Source organism: Mchenga conophoros, linkage group LG5 (assembly GCF_057382185.1).
Source record: "Mchenga conophoros isolate Kocher_MC1m ecotype Shallow Benthic linkage group LG5, M_conophoros_male_GT1.1, whole genome shotgun sequence".
In the NCBI taxonomy this organism is placed as follows: domain Eukaryota; kingdom Metazoa; phylum Chordata; class Actinopteri; order Cichliformes; family Cichlidae; genus Mchenga; species Mchenga conophoros.
In genome coordinates this window covers 6,026,000-6,047,238 of record NC_140530.1, presented here as the reverse complement: position 1 = coordinate 6,047,238, position 21,239 = coordinate 6,026,000, and the positions used below count along the sequence as shown (strand labels likewise).

The window sequence follows — 21,239 nt, the reverse complement described above, 5'->3', positions numbered from 1 at the left end:
TGTTGCTTTAGAAAAAGTGCTAGGAATTGAGCTTTGTTCATATCAATTTATTTATGTGTTTATTTACTTTTTATTATTTGGGATACCCAAAAAATAAATCTCATATTCGAACAACTTTAAGGTCAAAATAAATTCCGGAGACTTGATTTAAATTACCTCTAGTTTTGTATTCCAGTGTTTGCCCCTTCCTGATTTCCAAGTTGTTTATTTAATTTAATTTTATTTAATTTTATTATTATTTCATAATTTTTATTTATTTATAATTTGTTTTTATTTATTTATTTATTTTATTTTACTATTTTATTTTATTTTATTTTATTTTTTTTTTTGTATTTATTTTTTATTATATTTATCTCACTTGAATATTTCAGGTCATCAAACAAATTTTGATATTAAGATAAAATAATACTTAATAAAATATAAAATGCAGTTTTAAATTATGATTAATTAATTAAGATTGGGGGGACTACCCGCACCTATTCGGGACTATGTGAAAAAGTAATTCTACAGTATTGAGATCAGTTTCACTTCACACACCCAGGCCTGTTACTTCCAGAAGTGTTAAATCAAAAAATCACTTAAATAGCGCCTGCAAAGTAAAATTAAAGCTAAAAGAACTCAAAATTCAACACACCTTGATATAAGGTAACAGACGAGTAACAATGTCACTGAGTCTAGAAAGTCTAGACTTTAAAAGGTTACAAAGATATGTCGAAGGCTTTGTGATTCCACTGAATCACTCTGAGAGTTATCCACAAACTCTTTTGGAAATTTTGGAACAGAGGTGAATCTTCACAGGACCCAAAATGATCAAAATTAGACCAAGAGTGCACTGACGACTCATCCAGGAGGTCACAAAGGAATCCTGAACAACACCCAAAGAACTGCAGCCACCACTTGCCTCAGTTTAGATTAGTGTTCATTATTCAATAATAAGAAAGCAAAAATAACACAAATTTGCTAGAAAAAACAAAAAACCACTGTGATGACCAAGACTTTTGGGAAAACATTCTGTGGACAGACGAGATGAATTTTCTGCAAGGTTTGAGTGCCCCTACATCTCACGTAAAACTAATTCATCCATTCATCTTGTTCTACTTATTTTGGGTCGACTCGCAGAGGGAGGAGTCTAAGGCGAGAAGCTCAGACCTCCCTCCTTCAGTTTATCTGGGGGGCACAGAGGCATTCACAGGCCTGCCAAGAGATGTAATCTCTCCAGCATGTCCTGGGTCTGCATTTCATTAAAACAACATCATACCAAAAGTCAAACATGGTGATAGTGTGATGATCTGAGGCTGTTTTGCTTTTGTTCTACTTTCCACCAGAAAATCCTAAAGGAGCACGTCCTGCCTTCAGTTTGTACCCTGAAGCTCAAAGGCACTTGGGTTATAGAGCAGGACAATGATCACAAACGAACCAACGAGTCCACCTCTGAATGGGTTAAAGAACAAATCTAAGGCTTAGAGTGTCCCAGGGAAAGTCAACGTTTTAAGAAGACTTTCCACAAGGTTTAGAAATGCGTTTATGGTCATTTCTGACCATTATTCAAAATCACACTTGTGAGGTCAGACGCTGATATTGGACAAGAAGACCTGTCTCGCAGTCTCCACTCTAATTCATGCCAAAGGTGTTCTGTCAGGGTGAGGTCAGGACTCTTTGTTGGCCAGTCAACTTCTTCAACAGCAAACTTACTCATCCATGTCTTTATGGACCTTGTTTAGTAACAAGTGACCCGTTACTGTAATCTGATTACTTTTTTCAAGTAATGTAAGGGATTACTATTGCAAAAAAGTTACTTTCCCATAAACACGCTGCATTACTACGTTACTAAACCGTGATTTTGTTTGTGAGAGTGTCTCATGACAATGACGTACGAGCGTGCGTGCAGATCAACAATGGATCATATGGAGTTCAGCTAGAGTACAACCATGCAGCGTTTAAAGCTTGGAAGTACTGACATTACTTTAAATTTTATTCGGTAAAAAGTGACAAAAACATTAGCGTCTGCTGTACATTCTGTGTGGAAAGAAAACTTGGTTGTTCAGCGAAAAATTTAACTTCAAATCTGAGCTGGCGCCAAGCACGATCCCACGGGAATGGGAAATTCACAGAGAACCCCCCGGATCCTCCCACTGACATAACCGCTGTGGCACCGGGCAAACCTCCACCCGCCCCACTCCTGCTAAACAGGTGACAACAGATTTAAGAGCGACTGCTGAATCTTTGATTTTATTTATTTTTTGCTGTGTTTTACTTGCATCTCTTTGAAAGAGTGAGTGTAAACACGCTTATCCTTCTCAGGGTCGCGGACTGCTGGTAACCTATTCCCACATTTATTTCCCTTTACTGTCAGCACAGTTTGTCCAAATAGTGCCCTTTTGTGCTACCTCACAGTCCCCTCTAGTGGTGGTCCTTGTGCCAACCACACAGTCCATTTTTCAATTAATCAATTAATTCCCAGGATATGGTGCAAGTCTATTCAAAACCTCATACATAAAACAGGTAAACTTGAACACAACATGACAGACGGATTGATTGATGAGGCAGACAGAATTTCAGACAATATTTTATCTTGCAAGCCTTTTTATTGATATTTCCTTCCAGCCCTTTGCCACACAAAGCGGCCAAACTATATCCTGAAGTCTCATGCATAAAAAATACAAGCCCGGCCTCACCAATCAATCAGTCTGTCATGTTGTGTTTCTTTCTCACCAACATTCTTCTTTTGTTTGTTTTGCTCTATCACTTAAAGCTGTCTGGTCCCGATCAATAATGGAGTGGGGAGCATTAAGAGATATATAACACAGCTTTGTTTTAGTTAGTCACGATTTTACCTTGAAAACGAGGAATAAAACAGTCTTTGAAGTCAGAGTTTTATTAATTATGCTTTAACAGCAAATGACTGCACTTTACTTTAATGTATTGCATTTGAAGTGAGCATAAAATGTTCTTCTCCTTTTCTTCTGAGTTTGAGCTCAGTACAGTTTACAGTGTCATCCTGAGCAGGGGAGTGCTGTCAGAGTGCATTTAAAAACAGAGAGGGCACGAACTGCTCCATTCCTTTGTCTGTTGGTGTGTCTTCTAACAGGTTGCTGTTGGCTGACCCAGCAGCCCCCCCCCCCTCCAACACACATATCAGTTCTCCCCCAGGCACCAGTCTTTATTGAGACATCAGACTTGTTAGCCAGCTGTCGGCAGAAATACAGGAGCTAGCTTTCAGATCAATACAACTGGCTCTTGTAGCCCTCCTGGAGCTGAAGCCGACTAGGCCTCACAAAACAGGGGGCTCTCTAGAGCCCTTTCCACCCATTAAAAGGAGCTGAAGCTGGGCTGAGCAGAGTTCAGCAGCCTCTGTGCCGGCTCTGCTGCTCTTTCTGATTGGAGGCGTGTTGCTGGGTAATTCACATTTCTGTGCTTTCTACCATGTGTGCTCGAAGATCCCTCACTGGGATGGCTGAAGATAAAGTGAAAGAGTGAGAGACAGTTGTAGGTGATGCTTGACAGCTCTGTAATGGGCTGCTGTTGTGGCTGTGTTAGCACATCCCTCCTGGAGAGAGACCTCTATGATGTTCCCTTCATGGGGACTGATGAATGACGAAGATCTGGCTCTGGAGCATCAGCTTTGTCTCCTCTGTTATAGACTGGAAGAGGCGTACAGGTTGTGTTAGAGACAAAAGAGAGACTGTGTGATAGAGGAATAAGGGGGGAAGGGACAATGTGAAAGGAGAGAAAGGAGGAGGGATGGAAAGAGTCACAGTGAGAGAACAAAGTGAGACGAAGAGGGGAAAAGAGAGGGAGGCTTGCTGTCTAAAATGTGTCTCTTCAAGTTCCACCGGTGAGTGTCTTTATCAACACCAGTGGAGAGTGTCTAGCTGATAATTTGCCGCTCTCAATTCCCTTCAATCCATTAAAGGATTTAAATGTTCATTAAGTTTAATAGAAGCCCAGTGAAGGTCTAATATGCTCTGATAAACGCTGGCAAACCTGCCAACCTGTTCAAATTGCTGCTGCAACAAAGAGCCATCCAACTAATAAGGTCAAACTCAAAGTTTGTGCTAGGCTCACTTTGTGAAGAGAATTTTCTGAGTCACAGCAGCTCAAACGGCAACAAGCTGAGAGAGAGTAAATCCATGTCCTCTAAAGTAGAAAGTAAAAATAGATTATTTTCAGTGCTGTTCCGAATGACCCATGAAATACACACACTTTTCAATTTTTATGGTAAATGGACAGATTCTTATATAGCGCTTTTCTACTCTCCCGGAGTACTCAAAGCACTCTATACAACACGCCACATTCACACCCATTCTCTGAACTTAGTGTTTTCTAAGTACATTTACACACATTCATGCTCCAATAGATGCATCAGAGAACAACTTGGGGTTAGTATCTTGCCCAGGGATTGAAGGAGCCACGGATCGAACCACCAACCTTCCGATCAGTAAGTGACCTGCTCTACCTCCTGAGCTACAGCCACCCTGAAATTTTTAGATCTGATGCCACTTCAGATGGGAAGACATTGTCTGTCACTGCACTCTGAATGTGACGCTTAGAGGAGTACCATTGTCACTGCTTTGCTGCCTTTGTTAAGAAGGAGAGTCAAGAAGAGGAAATTACCACTACAGCCCTCAACACACTGTCACATTGGTCTGAACCATCAATCACAAAGTGATATTTTACTTCTACCAAGGCGGTTTGTCTTATCTGCTCATTAGCAGTACTATTAAAATGCTAAACTAATGTCAAAACTAATTAGGAATCAGCCTAAGATTTTAAAATAGAGAGGCACTCTTTTGATGATTGTTAAAAGACATATTTTTACTAATTTAAAGAAAAACAGTGCAAAACTAAAAAAGTTTTACTCACAACAGTTTTGCTGTTAGAGCTTTATTTGGTTCACTATAACCATTAGCTTAAAGATGCTAACGTTTGGAGACTGATATCGGTGTGCTCATTTATTATTCTGTTTGCTTGACTGCTGCTCCAAATCAAGGTAAAACACTTTTAAAGCATGACTTTAGTCAAACTGAAATGCAGATTATTCTTTGGGAACTTTGGATTTTCTGCTTTTGCCTGTGTGCTCCTGTTCCTCCTGCTGTCTAAAGTGATGCATGCTCGATTAATATTAAATGCTTACCTAGTTGAATAACCAGTTAAGGCAATACTAAGGTGGAAGTACATCTAAATGTCTTCCTGCTCTTCATCCCATTCAAACGGTACTGTTAATTCACCAACAGATGAATACTTTAAAGCAACACTAAAGAGAGGTTAAAGACAAAAACATAAATGACAGTCCCCCAGTATGACCTGTACTAGTTTCTGTTGCCACTATTTCATCAAAGTGACACTGTTTCACCATGATAAGGGTATCACAAATACCTTCATCTGGCAATGATTATATGAAAGAAAAGCCCACACGACTCGTAAATGTGTATTTGCAATACGAGGCACGGAGCTCATTGAGCAGTCGCTGTTGTGTGAGTGATTAAATGAAAGAGTCGGTGACCCAAAACCTACTGACTATTTGCCCTGGTCACTGGCCAGCCACCTAAGTGGAAACAGTTTGCTCAGCCACTGCTGCTGTGTCAAAGTAATTTCCTTTGTTGCACCTTCCTGAGACAACTGGCTTTGGATGAGAGTCAAAATAGGTCCCATTTAGACAATCCTCAAACTTTGTTTCCACAGATTGTATAAAGTGTGTAAAGAAGCCTGGAGCTTCACCACACAATCTTGGTGCTTTTTGGCCAGATATAATGAATATTCAACAGAAGTGAATGAGAACCGTACGCACAATAAAACTAGTGACTTATCAGTTGGCACGGTAAAGCACACCCTGCTTTACCTACCGTCCTGTTTGACTCTCACGGGAACCGTAATGTACAAAATAACTATCATTGCAGCATGAGAATATGAACTGGAACTGGAGACTGAGACCATAATTTCATCAGCAATCTCTGCACTGGGGTCTCTGATCAATGGATGGGTGGTTGTTTAGCTTCATCTTCAAATTCACACTTACAGTTGTGGTCAGAGGTTCACATTCAGTCATCATGGGCATGAATATCATGGTAATTTTAGAATGATTGTACAGCTTACACTACTGGTCAAAAGTTTTCCAGTTATTTATTGCAATTAAAATCATTCATGTCCAATGAATTGCTTGAAATGGTACAAAGGTAAGTGGTGAACTGCCAGAGGTGAAACAAAGGATGCAGCAATGGAGGTTGATCAAGTCTTGAAAACTAGTGCTACTAATTCCTACAAGTGTTCCAGCTTTTCCGGATTACTTCCAACCCCCTCTGTCTGCATAAAAGCATTGTTGGAACACACTGTTGTACCATACTCTTGTAAGCATTAGTTGAACTGTATTGTACCACAGAAAGTAGTGTGTTGCTACAAAAATGGTGAGAAAAAGGCAATTAACAATGGAAGAGACACAGACCATCATAACACTTAAAAATGTAGGTCTTTCCTACAGAGAAATTGCAAAGAAAGTCAAGGTGTCAGTGAGCACTCAGAAACTGGGGCAAACTGATAGGTGGCTCACAGGACAACAGCTTCAAGCACAGCTTAATAGTGGTCGTACAGGGAGTGCAGAATTATTAGGCAAATGAGTATTTTGTCCACATCATCCTCTTCATGCATGTTGTCTTACTCCAAGCTGTATAGGCTCGAAAGCCTACTACCAATTAAGCATATTAGGTGATGTGCATCTCTGTAATGAGAAGGGGTGTGGTCTAATGACATCAACACCCTATATCAGGTGTGCATAATTATTAGGCAACGTCCTTTCCTTTGGCAAAATGGGTCAAAAGAAGGACTTGACAGGCTCAGAAAAGTCAAAAATAGTGAGATATCTTGCAGAGGGATGCAGCAGTCTCAAAATTGCAAAGCTTCTGAAGCGTGATCATCAAACAATCAAGCGTTTCATTCAAAATAGTCAACAGGGTCGCAAGAAGCGTGTGGAAAAACCAAGGCGCCAAATAACTGCCCATGAACTGAGAAAAGTCAAGCGTGCAGCTGCCAAGATGCCACTGCCACCAGTTTGGCCATATTTCAGAGCTGCAACATCACTGGAGTGCCCAAAAGCACAAGGTGTGCAATACTCAGAGACATGGCCAAGGTAAGAAAGGCTGAAAGACGACCACCACTGAACAAGACACACAAGCTGAAACGTCAAGACTGGGCCAAGAAATATCTCAAGACTGGTTTTTCTAAGGTTTTATGGACTGATGAAATGAGAGTGAGTCTTGATGGGCCCGTGGCTGGATTGGTAAAGGGCAGAGAGCTCCAGTCCGACTCAGACGCCAGCAAGGTGGAGGTGGAGTACTGGTTTGGGCTGGTATCATCAAAGATGAGCTTGTGGGGCCTTTTCGGGTTGAGGATGGAGTCAAGCTCAACTCCCAGTCCTACTGCCAGTTTCTGGAAGACACCTTCTTCAAGCAGTGGTACAGGAAGAAGTCTGCATCCTTCAAGAAAAACATGATTTTCATGCAGGACAATGCTCCATCACACGCGTCCAAGTACTCCACAGCGTGGCTGGCAAGAAAGGGTATAAAAGAAGAAAAACTAATGACATGGCCTCCTTGTTCACCTGATCTGAACCCCATTGAGAACCTGTGGTCCATCATCAAATGTGAGATTTACAAGGAGGGAAAACAGTACACCTCTCTGAACAGTGTCTGGGAGGCTGTGGTTGCTGCTGCACGCAATGTTGATGGTGAACAGATCAAAACACTGACAGAATCCATGGATGGCAGGCTTTTGAGTGTCCTTGCAAAGAAAGGTGGCTATATTGGTCGCTGATTTGTTTTTGTTTTGTTTTTGAATGTCAGAAATGTATATTTGTGAATGTGGAGATGTTATATTGGTTTCACTGGTAAAAATAAATAATTGAAATGGGTATATATTTGTTTTTTGTTAAGTTGCCTAATAATTATGCACAGTAATAGTCACCTGCACACACAGATATCCCCCTAAAATAGCTAAAACTAAAAACAAACTAAAAACTACTTCCAAAAACATTCAGCTTTGATATTAATGAGTTTTTTGGGTTCATTGAGAACATGGTTGTTGTTCAATAATAAAATTATTCCTCAAAAATACAACTTGCCTAATAATTCTGCACTCCCTGTAGTAAGTAAGTCTCAGTTTCAACTGTGAAGAGAAGACTTCGAGCTGTAAGAGGCTTGCTGGACCATGGAACACCACCATTGGACTGCTAACAACTTGAAGAAGGTGTTATGGCTGGATGAATCAAACTCTTAAATCTTTGGTTCATGATGCAGGATTTCTGTATGCTGTCAAGTAGGCGAAAGGATGATTCCACAGTGTGTGGCATCATCACCATCAGGAAGTATGATGGTCTGGGGCTGTTTTGCTGGATCCAGGGTCGGTGACTTGTACAGAGTGAGAGGCAGCCTGAACCAAATTGGCTACCACAGCATTCTGCAGCGCCATGCAATACCCTCTGGTATGTGCACCTAGTGTGTCAGGGGTTCATCCTACCGCAAGATAATGAGCCAAAACTCTATACTGTACAATCATTCCATCCTGGAAAAAGAATAGTTCAAAGAAATCATTAAAAGTCCAAACCTCTGACTGCGACTGCAGGTAGAATTTAGAATCACTAACCGACTTAACTAGAAAGATAGAAGACCTGCATTTACTTCCCTATTTAGACATGAAAGTGACTTCTTTTATAAAGAGTTTGAAAAACGATCCAGTCTTGATTTCATATTGAGTGCGGGAGAGTGCATTCCATCGGTGACTACGGCAGGTAAGCCAAGTGCTCATGTATGATGCAGTAAGCCCCAAAGCAACTATGAAACAGGCTGATGGATCTCTCCCAGGGCCTGTTTCCATAAGGAAATAATGCGTTTTACACCAGTAATCTGTTCATATATCACAGCCCTGATGAAATTAATACCTGGCAAGGGGAATGATGAAAATCCAGACACACATGTACTCTGCACGCGGGGCTACACATATGTACATGTGCATGCTCCCACACACACATCTAACTGAGTTATCTCAGTGGGGATGATATTAATGTCTGGAAAATGTGAAGCGTTAGTCTAAAGGAAACAGTTCAAGATATTTTACTTTTATACACAGATAGGGGAGAAAGATAAAAGGAGGAGAAAGTGAATACATTAAATGAAGAGTATTTTGGTATTTTGGCAAAAGGTTTGGAAAAGTCTATCTCAATGTCTTGCATCAGCATCTAGCCTATGAATTACCTTCTCCTGAAGTAACCTTAGCATTTAGAGTAAAAATAAATAAATAAATAAATAAATAAATATGTATATATATATATATATATATATATATATATATATATATATATATATATATATATATATATATATATATATATTAGGGGTGCAACGATACACAAAATTCACGGTTCGGTTCGGTTCGATACTTTAGTGTCACGGTTCGATATTTTTTCGATGCAAAAAAAAATGTTCATGCCTTTTTAATTTGTCATTTATTAAATTTTCACGGCACATTCTGCACCACATCTCTGTGCGTTCATCATTTGTTTGAAGCCAGCTCACCTCCTGCAACCACTTTTCCGAGAATACTTCTTTTGTGGCTCGGACTCCTACTGACATTTCTTTGGAGGTGGAGGAACACCACAGTAATTGCTTAAAGGAGCTTCTTCGACATCTTTAAGAGTTCTAAACAAATGTCTGTCCTCCTCCTGAAAATCTTATGTACGCAAGCACGCGTTGCAACTTCTTATCTTGTGCGCGTTTTTTATTTTGACAGCGAATGCGCACCTGCGGACCACTTATGTGCAGCCCTGGTTATTTAGCTCGTCATATTGCAGCCACAGAAATTATTTTGTCCATGAAACCATAAAGCTGCACTTTCTTTTTGCCTTATAGTCTGATTTGTCATAACTTTTCCGTTTTGTGGTAAGCTTTTCTTTGGCTGTCACTTCTTCACCCTGACCTGTCTTATTTGGCTCAGCAGAACTAAAATATAAATCCTGCTGCTTTTACACGCGCACTCACATAACGGTCAGCGATTCTCTGCGCGATCAACCTCTCACATGTTTAAGCTTGCTGCGGGAGATTTCACTTGTCATGTTTGCGTAGTAAGCTAACGATTAATAAGACGATGTCAGAGGAATTGGTGCGCAAATTATCATCACTCACAGATCAGTGCTGTCGCTCTCTATACACAGTTCGCGCGATTGCAAAGTGAAAGCAAAAAAACAAGCGCAAATTCAAACCGATTTCAATATGTCACATATTGACAGTGGCTCACCGATGCCAATGACATAATTACCCAGCTACATTTCTGAAAGAATGCAAAAGCATTGACATATATTTTTCCTTCCTACAATAGCCCGACGGGCAGGGCAGAGATAGATTTTGGTAGCCCGACTGAAAAAAATCGCTAGCCCCGGGACGTCGGGCTAGCGATATTGCGAGCCCTGTATCTGATTGAGGAATCACTCATCTTTGGAAAAGAGAGTTTATTACAGAGAAATGGCTCTTTCCAAAATAAAAGCTATACTATCCGCTTCTTCTGGGCTATATTCTCAGCAGCATATTAAACATATCAGGTCCCCATAAGGAGAATCATGTGCTAACGGCTGTCTAAATGACTCGGGTAAAGTTTGTAGCATGTGTGCTTGTTGTTTTTGTCTGCTTCCACTTGTCTTTGCACTAGGATGATGTCGGAGTAAATGTGCAGTCATATTCGTTGTGTTCCCACTAGTGCTGTCAGCGTTAATCTCGTTGAAATGACGTTAACGCCACAACACGGCGAATCTCCGTTAACGAGCTACCGCGGATCGCCCTGTGCATGGGGCTGGATGGCCAACACGTTAATGAGCTAACTGCGCTAACACACTAGTTCCCACCCATGTAATTGAGCATTGCGTGGCACATCCAACATACTGTTTTACTTTAGTCCATGACGCGCTTACCTTCAGGGTCATACGTCACATGAAAACCAAAATAATTCCAAACGCCAGATCTGAATGAGGGTGGGGGAGGTTCAATTTGCCATGTTGCAAGGAGAGCTTAGCTTCTGTCTCGCTAGCTTGCCCTGCACTCAGTGAATCTGCGTTGACTACTCCGCCTAGGCTGCACTGTCGAGCGCAGATCCACTGAGCGCTCAACACAGACAGCATCGTCAGAAGGAAAGTTGATAAAATAAATCACAAATTTTGTATTGTTCGATACATATGCGTACCGAAACGAAAGCACTGTATCGAACGGTTCAATATCGATACGAATATCGTTGCACCCCTAATATATATATATATATATATATATATATATATATATATATATATATATATATATATATAAAAACACCCAGCACGCCCCTGCGGGCGGTTTATCCTTCAAGCTCGGGTCCTCTACCAGAGGCCTGGGAGCTTGAGGGTCCTGCGCAGTATCTTAGCTGTTCCCAGGACTGCGCTCTTCTGGACAGAGATCTCCGATGTTATTCCCGGGATCTGCTGGAGCCACTCGCCTAGCTTGGGAGTCACCGCACCTAGTGCTCCGTTACCACGGGGACCACCGTTACCTTCACCCTCCACATCCTCTCGAGCTCTTCTCTGAGCCCTTGGTATTTCTCCAGCTTCTCGTGTTCCTTCTTCCTGATATTGCTGTCATTCGGAACCGCTACATCGATATATATATATATATATATATATATATATATATATATATATATATATATATATATATATATATATATATATATTTAGCAAAAAGGAAATTTTTTAAGCCTAATCTTAAAAGTAGAGATAGAGATAGTAAATGAAACCACAAACAAGCCTGGCCTGTGTATGACATCACTCAGATCAGTAGCACAGAAGCAGCATTTTTAGATCCTGAGCTCTTACACTGAAAAGTCTAAAAGAAGTTTATCTGAAACCTCTGAGTTGGAAGAGGAAGGGCCAGTAGAGAGCTGTGTTACCTACTATGTTTTTTCTCCTCTTGATCCATGTTCTTCCAGTACAACTACCTCTGTGTGATGATGTGAGTGTGTAATCAGTGCAGTGATATCTTGTATAAATGTATAAATGTAGGAAGATCAAAGATTTTTAAGGTGAATGTACGAGCAAAAAGAAAAAAAAGATAAGAAAGAAAGAAGAATAGCCAAGTGGGGAGAGGAAATGCACAGCTGTCTCGGTGACGTGCGGTGGCTAACTCTTTCAAAACAGGGAGTCCAAACACTCTTTTATTCCCCTCTCTGTTCTCTGACATCATTCGTCTTCTGTTCAAAAACAGCCCTTTTCAAATGCATAAACTCATTCATCTACTTGTGCTCAAACTAGATTAACAACAAAGCTGGTGTATCCCTGCGAGTCCCTGAGCAGAGGGCGTGCTGCAGGCTTTTGCGAGCTCCAGTTCGCTCTCTGCACTGGAACGCTCTGCACTTCGACGCATGGCTCCATGGGGAAAACAAACACATTAACACAGCAGCATGTCATTGTGTTGTGCACTAGAAATTATGGTTTGATACTGATTTGCGCACCTTACTTCCTGCTGCTGATGTTTCCATGCTCAGGCTGCTTTTTTTTGGTACTGGCTAATGATGCAGAGAGTCACTACTCTGTAGTTCATTCAAATCTACAGCTCTCACTGGGCTGCACAGACAGTTAGGTCCACCAGCTCTCGAGCAGTTTTCACTATTCTGCTGCAGATTTCCAAAGAAATAATAATTTTAATGATTATGCAAATTTATTTCCCATTTTATATGTTGTTTTGAATATCTTATCAGCTGCAAAATAGTAATTTTATCAAGATAAGACATACTTTATAATGTAAAGGTGCTTTTCAATTGACCTTGCTTAGTAGGTTACTCTAGGCTTCTGATAACTTAGAACATATAAATCATTATTTTGTTATTGTGCTATACTGAAAAGATGGAGCCCATTTTACAGCAAAATATTAATTTTAAATTTTGTTTTGTCATTTTGATTTTATTCTTTTGACAAAGTTTTGAAATTTTCTGCTCATTATTGCCTACAATATATTGAGTAGTAGAATAGAAAAAGCTACATTTATAAAAAATACCCTTGAACATTTGACCATTTCACATATATCGTGATACTTTACTTAGGCAGATCCTTTGAAGTATTATATAAACCTTGCCATATGAGCAGTGTTTGTCTCTTTATTCCATATTTAATGGTGACTTGAACAAAATTCTGTCACAAATACAAATTTTAAATAACTAATAATACATAATAATAAATAAATAAATAACGGCTCTGCAAGCTGTCCAATGCTGACATTGTGATGTTGTGGGGTCCTGTAGCTCAGGAGGAAGAGCAGGTCATCTGCTAAAAAAAGGTTGATCATTCGATCCCTGGCTGCTTCAGTCTGTGTGCTTAATATCCTCGGGTAAGATACCAACCCCAAATAGCTCTCTGATATATCCATAAGAGTCTGAATGTGTGTGTACATTAGAGAGAGATCACTTAAGCATAGAACATGTACTTGTGTGAATGAGGCAAGCTGTACAAAGTGCTTTGAGTATTTTAGGTATAGTAGAAAATACATTTAAGAACCAAATCTTTGAATTGTTTTTAGCCATTTTCCGGACTTTGCCCTATAATAAGGTTTTTTCCCTCCCTGCATTTTCTGTTATGAAATTCTCTCCACATTCTTTGAGTGCCACATATTTCCTTATGTCCCTGGTGTCCGTATTTCATTCCATGTCTTCCCTAAAGCTTTTAGTTCTATTGAAACAGTGTTTTGTAATTTTCCTGTACTAATAGGAACTAACAGGAATGCAGCTCAGCCAGCACTGATGGACAGGTTGCCACAATTACAGATACCTACTGTAGGTCTAGGCAGGAAATATAGCCCGCACCCAGAGGGAACACCTGGTCAATGGTTGCCTAAAGTGTAGCATAAAAAGTCATTCATTGTATTTAGTTGTGTTCTTATTGCCTGGCTCCAAAATGTTCCTAAGGCTCTCAGCCTGGAGGCAGAAAACCAGAGAAAACCTTGGGTTATACATAAAGATTTTCATGAAACTAAGTCATGAACACATACGGTACAGGGCATGTGTGCCCCAATTCCTTTCTTCTTCTTTTTTTTTAATGTTATCTTGCCACTGATACTGCAGTCTCTTTTCCCTCTTCAAGCATGGGCCCTCCAGAGCAGACATAGTGAGGTGACCATGGCATGTTAGACACACTGACTGACAGTAATTATCACCATTCATCATTAAGCATAAGCTAGGGATGATAAGAGCTCTTTATGTAAAATGTCAGCCCGCTGAAATGATGAAAATGATTAAAGGGCATTGGTTTGAAATAGAGACATACATGCTGCACTAGGGCTGAACTGAGCTGACAGCGCAGGGGCTTGTTGATAGAGCAGCCAGCGTGCAGGAAAATAAATAAAGAAGAAGTGTAATTTTACTTATTAATGAGAAAGGCATGGTGAGAACGGAGCTGGTATGGAAACATCACAGGGATCTCTGGGCTGCAAGTCGAGTCCGTATTGATAAAATATCACCGTCATCTTGACTTAACTATTCTCTCTGCTCTGTCTCGCTGCTCTTCAGTTCAACACAGCTAACCTCTGCATGAACTCTCTCTGCCATAAATCAATAAGTTGAGCATACTTGGTCAGCTTTTTCAGCAGCATGAGCTACAAGTCAGGAGATCTGTTCTGTTCAGCAGGTGCTGCAGACAACATCCGTCCAGATCTCTGTGGACACCGTGAGCCACAGATATCATACTCTGTCATCTGCTTTCAGACTTTTATGTCTCTTCTCTTCTTGTCTACTGCCCCCTCCTCTCATTTTGCCCCACCACTCCTCTTTACCTGCTCTATAAATAGCTTGCCATGTCTCTCCTTTGCTGCGTCTACATCCCTCTGGATGTTTTCCCTGGGGAAGCCAGGCAGGCCCAGGCAGCAGTATAGCCTGCTATTCACACCTCTCTCCTCTGGGAATGGATGAGTCTCGCTGGCCCTGAGCATCCTCCACCCTTCATCATGCAGCAAGCATGATGCCTTGCAGGGATATATATACAAAGCAGGGTCTCACGCTCAAGCATGGGAGCACCTGGTAAAGTAAGATGTGAGAGATTGTGCTGGGTGGGGTTTGAGTAAACTGCATCATCTCATCAAGCATCCAGCAGAGGAGCAGGTACTGTGCCTGCTCTTTCTGACCCAATCTTGTGCTTGTGGATAGCTGTAAACTGGGCCGTGTTTACGGTGTATTCTGCTGTTTACTTGTTGAAAAAGCGCTGTGTCCAGTGCATTTTGTGCTGATAATATGGAAAAAGTTGTGCAGTGCACACTTCTATGCTTCATTTCCATAACAATCTTGGAAGCTCTGGCAGTGATGACGATGACAGCTTTCTTGTGTCTCCAGTGTTCAAATACCCCCCCCCCCCCCCCCCCCACATAGCATATTTAGTAGTTGTTTAAAGTCTCCTCTTCTGTTATATACATACTGTTAAAGCGGCAGATGCTCAAGTTAAACATGGCAGTAATAATTCCTGTGAGCCAAAAGCTCTGACATGAAAAAGCTCTAAACGTTCAGTTTCAGATAGTTTTTTTTACTCTTATGTCTTCATGTTAATGAGAGGTGATATCTTTAATATGCTAATATAAGACTTACAGCTCTAACAGTCAACACAGAATCCTCAATCACCTTTTTTCCCCGTTTAGAAAACAGATGCCTCAAAGGCAACCAGCAGCACTCAGGGCTTAAAGTTAGGGTGAGTGTGGAAGCAATATAAACTGCAATTCCTGTAGTGGCCACTAGAGGCTGGCTTTACCTGGAATCTATTCCCATAGACTAAAAATGCCCAACTAAAAAGATGAAAAAGCATTATTTACTGTCAAATGTTTTTTATGGATTTTGTATTTATTTTTTATTTTCTGCCTGTAGGTGAAGTTTTCCCCTTCACAACAACTATTACGATTTCATCAATCATGTAATAAATATCTGCCTTACTTGTTTTTATTTTAAGAGCCTTCTTATTCATTCTTGCCAGTGTTAGGATGATAGTAAGACCTTAGTGAAAAAAAAAACACATTTTTGTGCTGTTAAACTTGACACCTATAGCGCTGAGCTGGAAAAAATCAACAAATCAAAAATGCATGAACCAGGTAACGATTGCATTAAAAAAGTATCAACCATGCGGGGGAATCCTATTACTCTGGGATAATGCTAAAAATCACTTTAGTACACCTAACAGATTGAGTTTTCAGTCCTCACTCTCTGTCTGCTGGAGTCCCGTGGGGGCCCTGCTGCTGTACATGGTGCCAGGGATCTGTTTATTTTCATGGATATTAAATGTTAAAAATGAGCTTTGTTAGGCATATTGACCTTCTGTTTGACTGTAGAATTATTGCACAGCTGCTGGACTCTGTATTGTACACCAATTTCTGACCAAGTAATGGCTGGCTCAGTTTTAATTAGATTTTTATTTATTTATTCATTTACTTTAAACTTAACAAAGTCAGTCATGTCCTCAATATGGCAGCACTGAACTGATATTTTTAATTTAGCATTTTTTGGTGCTCTAGTCAGACCTGCGTATTTAACACAGTAAAGTTATAATAGTAGATTCTAAGCAGAAACCCTTCATTCAAACTTCTACGTACCTTATTGTCAGGGGCATTTTCTATAGTAAAAACCATCAACCCACCATCCTGTGACTGACTCGAAATATTAGTGGATCTTAAAAAACAGAACTTCAAAAGGTACATTTTTTATATATTGTATAGTCAATATAGTAAAATATTTAACCTTTTTTGTTATAATTTTGGTGATTTTGCTGGTATTTTAAAAAGGAATCCAGTGTTTTAAATTGTTAAAATATTGACAATACAGTTTCTTGGTTAGGATTCCTTTAACAAACTGCATCAGTGCAGCATGGCATGGAGGCAGTCAGCTTCTGGCACTGCTGATGAAGCCCAGGTTAGTGTGATATTGGCCTTCAGTTTGTCTGTTTTTGACTTCACTACCAATTAGTCAGCATGTGGCACTGTTACAGCCCAGGTAAGATGCTTAGCTGTTCTCTCTGTTTAAGGAGTAGCTTGATATGAGGAAGTTGGTAATCAGCCTCAGTCCAGTTCTCATCCTTGAATCTGCTTTTGTTGACCCATGAAGGAAAATAAAACAACAGAGATGACTGCCACACTTTTCCTTTCCAGTTAACTTTCTGTTAATGTGCTCGTTCCACTTTCATTAGTTTTGCTCTCCATTTGGGAACTAATAATAATACGTTTTTATTTTTTTCTCACTCAACATGTGTTAATAGACCTCTCTGCATTGAATCATACTTGTTATTAATCTCTGTCTGTCTTCCACATCATATCTTTTATCCTGTTTTCCTTCTCTCACCCCAACTGGTTGCAGCAGATGGCCCCGCCCCTCCCTGAGCCTGGTTCTGCCGGAGGTTTCTTCCTGTTAAAAGGGAGTTTTTCCTTCCCACTGTCACCAAAGTGCTTGCTCATAGGGGGTCATATGATTGTTGGGTTTTTCTCGTAATGTATTATTGTAGGGTCTACCTTACAATATAAAGTGCCTTGAGGTGTTGTTGTTCTGATTTGGTGCTGTATAAATAAAATTGAATTGAATTGAATAACTGTGTTTCTATATAAGTATTTAATAACTGAATGTTATGAATGTCCAAAATAAAGCAAATACAAATAATACAATTAAAATATGTAAACGATGTCAGAAATAAAGAAAAAAGAGATTACACATTTTTGTGTATACCACACAAAAAAAGCAGGGGGGAATGGACTAGATTTAAATACCATTTAAATGTGGTAATTGTTTCTGTAAACTCAGAGCATATGTCCAAAGAAAACTTGCAATGCAAGTAACACAGAAACAACAGACTAAAATCTATCAAAATTCAAGGAAAGTTTACAAGAAATTAAACAGTTGTTTCCTGACTAAACGCTGAACTTTAGGCCAAAAAATTAAATAACAATTCAAAAAATTAAAAAGTCGGGTTCAGGATTAAATTTTTGACAAAATACTCAAAAATAATTTTTTTTTGTATAATTATGTAAATTTATGCAAACATATCTGAGCCATTCAAAATATTTAATGTGAATAAAAAAACCAAGTGTATATTATTTTTTTATTTTTTATCCAAAAATTGGTGTGTGTGTGTGTGTGTGTGTGTGTGTGTGTGTGTGTGTGTGTGTGTGTGTGTGTGTGTGTGCGTGCGTGTGCGTGAATGTGTGCGTGTGTCCACACTGTTTCATACCATTTCCACTTGTTTGTTCTGTCTACCACTTTAAAACCTATTGGTGGCACTTATCATATGAGTTCAGAAGCAGAGGGTGAAAAGTTGAAACAAAGTCTTTTCTAAAGGGAACATCTGCATCTGCGTGTCATTATAAGTCTCTCAGCCGTCTTCTCCCGCCATCGGTTGTACTGCTTTCTTGGTACCAAGGACAAAAGGCTTACACCACAATGGAGACATTTGGAGGAAAGAAGAGCCTCTGGGGAGAAAAACTTCAGGGAGAGTCTGAAGAAAGATGAGACGAGGAAGAAGAGGGAGGAAGGTTAGTGTAGGTGTGGAGGTAACGAGATGAAGCTTTAATGATCCCTGTGGGGAAAATGGGCCACTGCAACAAATGCTAAAAAGACACAGCAAGAAACACAGAAAGAAAATGGAAAAAAAGAGCTGAACACCATTGAACAAAGCACCGTTTTTACAGCAAGTTAGACATATGGAAAACTGCCACAAAGGACAGTGAGTATTTATTCAGATGGGGAGATGTGAGGATATGTAGAAAAACATGCTGAGAGTAAATTAAGAAACGACAAGGACAATGAAGGCATAAATGTGTAAAATATTCATTTTCTCTTAAAGAAAAATGTAGCCCATATATCTCTGTTACATCATTGTTTCTCTATTGTGGCTCTACTAAGCAGGGCTCCTCTGTAGGCTGGCAGTGTTCTCTCCTATTGATGGTTTCTTACTGTTTACAGTTTTAAAAATAGAGGTAAAGTCTATAGTCATGTATCTACAGGTCCAAGTGATTGGACTCCACACTGAAGAAAATATTTACACTCAAAATGCTGACTTTAAGTGATTTGATGTAAATTCTTCAAGTAATTTTTTTGCATAAGTACAAAGGAAAACATTAAATTTAAATGAAATGTATTGGATTGGTATGCATTCAATTTATACTAAGCATATTTTCCTTAATGATTAATTATGTGAATAAATAAACTTTTGCGTTTATACATTTCAGTTACATTTTACTCAAAATTATTATAATCAGTTTGTTAGGTGAGGAGGTGATTATTGAAATTATTCATGGCCAAAAAGGTACCAGAAAGTATGTTAACTGGCATCAGCTTTTACAATGCACCATAAATACATTAAAATGTGCTTAGATTAATTAAAAAAAATGTACCATTATAATAAGGAATTAGCTGATGTACTCAGGTTTGTAATCCAATCCACATTTTAAAGGCAAACTTCATCAAGAAAAGATGCAGTCACTGCATTGTCGTCCCTTCCCTTAATGGCTGCTCCACTCTGTCACAGATCACTACCTTCTTATCAGTGATGAGCATTCAGTGTTGAACTCTGTGTGTGTGTGTGTGTGTGTGTGTGTGTGTGTGTGTGTGTGTGTGTGTGTGTGTGTGTGTGTGTGTGTGTGTGAGTGTGTGTGTGTGAGAGAGAGAGAGAGAGAGCATCTCTCTGTCTTTCTCGAGTCTTTAGTTTATTACACAGTGGATGAGAGCCAGCATTAAGGCTGTACACATGCAAACCTTCTTGGAGCCTGCTTGAAAATTCTTATAGCCTGAAAATAAAAATAGGTTTTCTGTAACAGTTTTATTTTAAAAAAGCAAACAAACAAACAACAACAAAAAACTATATGAGGGTTTTTTAAATGCATTACACACAATATTTACTAATACTATTAACTCAGTAATTATCAAAATAGTATTAAGCAAGAAGGTAGGAAAAGAAGAAAAATGACCACAGAATGCTGGCATAATGTGTAGTAACATATGTTGTGGGTAAGCATTTGCAGCAACACAAACATGTTATGTATTGGGTGTGATCCCAGCCTGGAGTTCTGCTCCCATGTGTTGTGGTTTATTTACAGCTCATTTGTCATCCAGGAAGCCACATGATTTTGTTCCCTTCTCTGTAAAATGAAAGTCAATACTGGCTGAAGAAACTTTACAGAACTCAGTTTACAGGGTTTTTCTTCTTCTTCTGATGCCCTCTTTAAATCTTGTCAAACAAAACTAGACTTGGGGAAATTTAGTGAAGCAGCCCAGATAACTTCAGTTGAGTGACGGAGAAGAATCTAATGTTGACACATTCATCAGACTCATTTTACTTTAAGATAAGTCTTGGAATAGTAAGCAAAGAAAAAGCTGCTTTGCTATGAAGAAAATCTTTAAAGAGGGCCGTGATTCAAGCTAATTCTGATAAGGTTATATTCTGTGAATCTGGGTCTTGACATGACAACTGAAAGTTGAACAGCCCTTTGAAGTTTACCAACATGTGCTAACCCTAACCCTTACACTTTACACTCATTTTCCCCTCTGATCTGTTTTCATGGCCTAAAGTCAATTATTATTTTGCACTAGTACCTAGTACCTATGCAACATGAACGCCACAACAATGTCTTTAAGGCAAATGTGGTGTATGGCTTTGTGTCAGACTTGGGAACCTCGGTCATGGTCTTTTGTGTAGCCATTTCCCTTGTTGTCAGGTTTCAAAAATGGTGGTTTTGATTTTTGTGATGGAGACATTCTCATGACTCATCGAGTGACCCCACTGTTGACATCACATTGGATCACCTCAGATCGCTTGGAACCCCAAGCAGTTACAGAGAGAGTACCTGGTACCAGGTACTACCACCTAATGGAAAACTCCAAAACTGAGTTGTGGAGTGCAAAGATGACCCAAGTTGGTACTGGAGGATATGTTCTCTTTCGGTTGATGCACTCGGTACAACACATACTATGGGATGTCATAGCCCCGCATGTCTTGGCTGAAGACATGTCTATTCATGCCTTTAAGGCAGTGTTAGTGGATCTGTGTGCTAGGCAGAGTTATGTCCCCAAAGTGCAGACTCACAGGCAGGACTGTGAGTTTATAGGTAAACAACTAAACGGGAAGGTTAACTGGGAGATCCTAAACAGGCAGAATTATACATGGAATTACTATACAGACAGGAAACACAGCAAGAAGGAGATCACAACACTGGACAGAAGGAGACAGAGACATTATA

At 39.7% G+C, this 21,239-nt stretch overlaps 1 protein-coding gene across 4 annotated transcripts in view; it reads left to right on the top strand.

Annotated features, from left to right (window-relative positions):
• Positions 1-21,239, top strand: part of epha8 (eph receptor A8) — a 159,871-nt gene that overhangs the window by 5,194 nt on the left and 133,438 nt on the right. For 2 of the 4 annotated variants that reach the window (XM_085272927.1, XM_085272925.1), the window contains exon 2: positions 4,358-4,438. The exons of the other annotated variants lie outside the window; for them this stretch is intronic. In XM_085272927.1, coding sequence (XP_085129053.1) covers positions 4,358-4,438 — 81 coding nt within the window. The remainder of the gene's footprint in view (positions 1-4,357; positions 4,439-21,239) is intronic. 4 annotated transcript variants of the gene reach the window in all.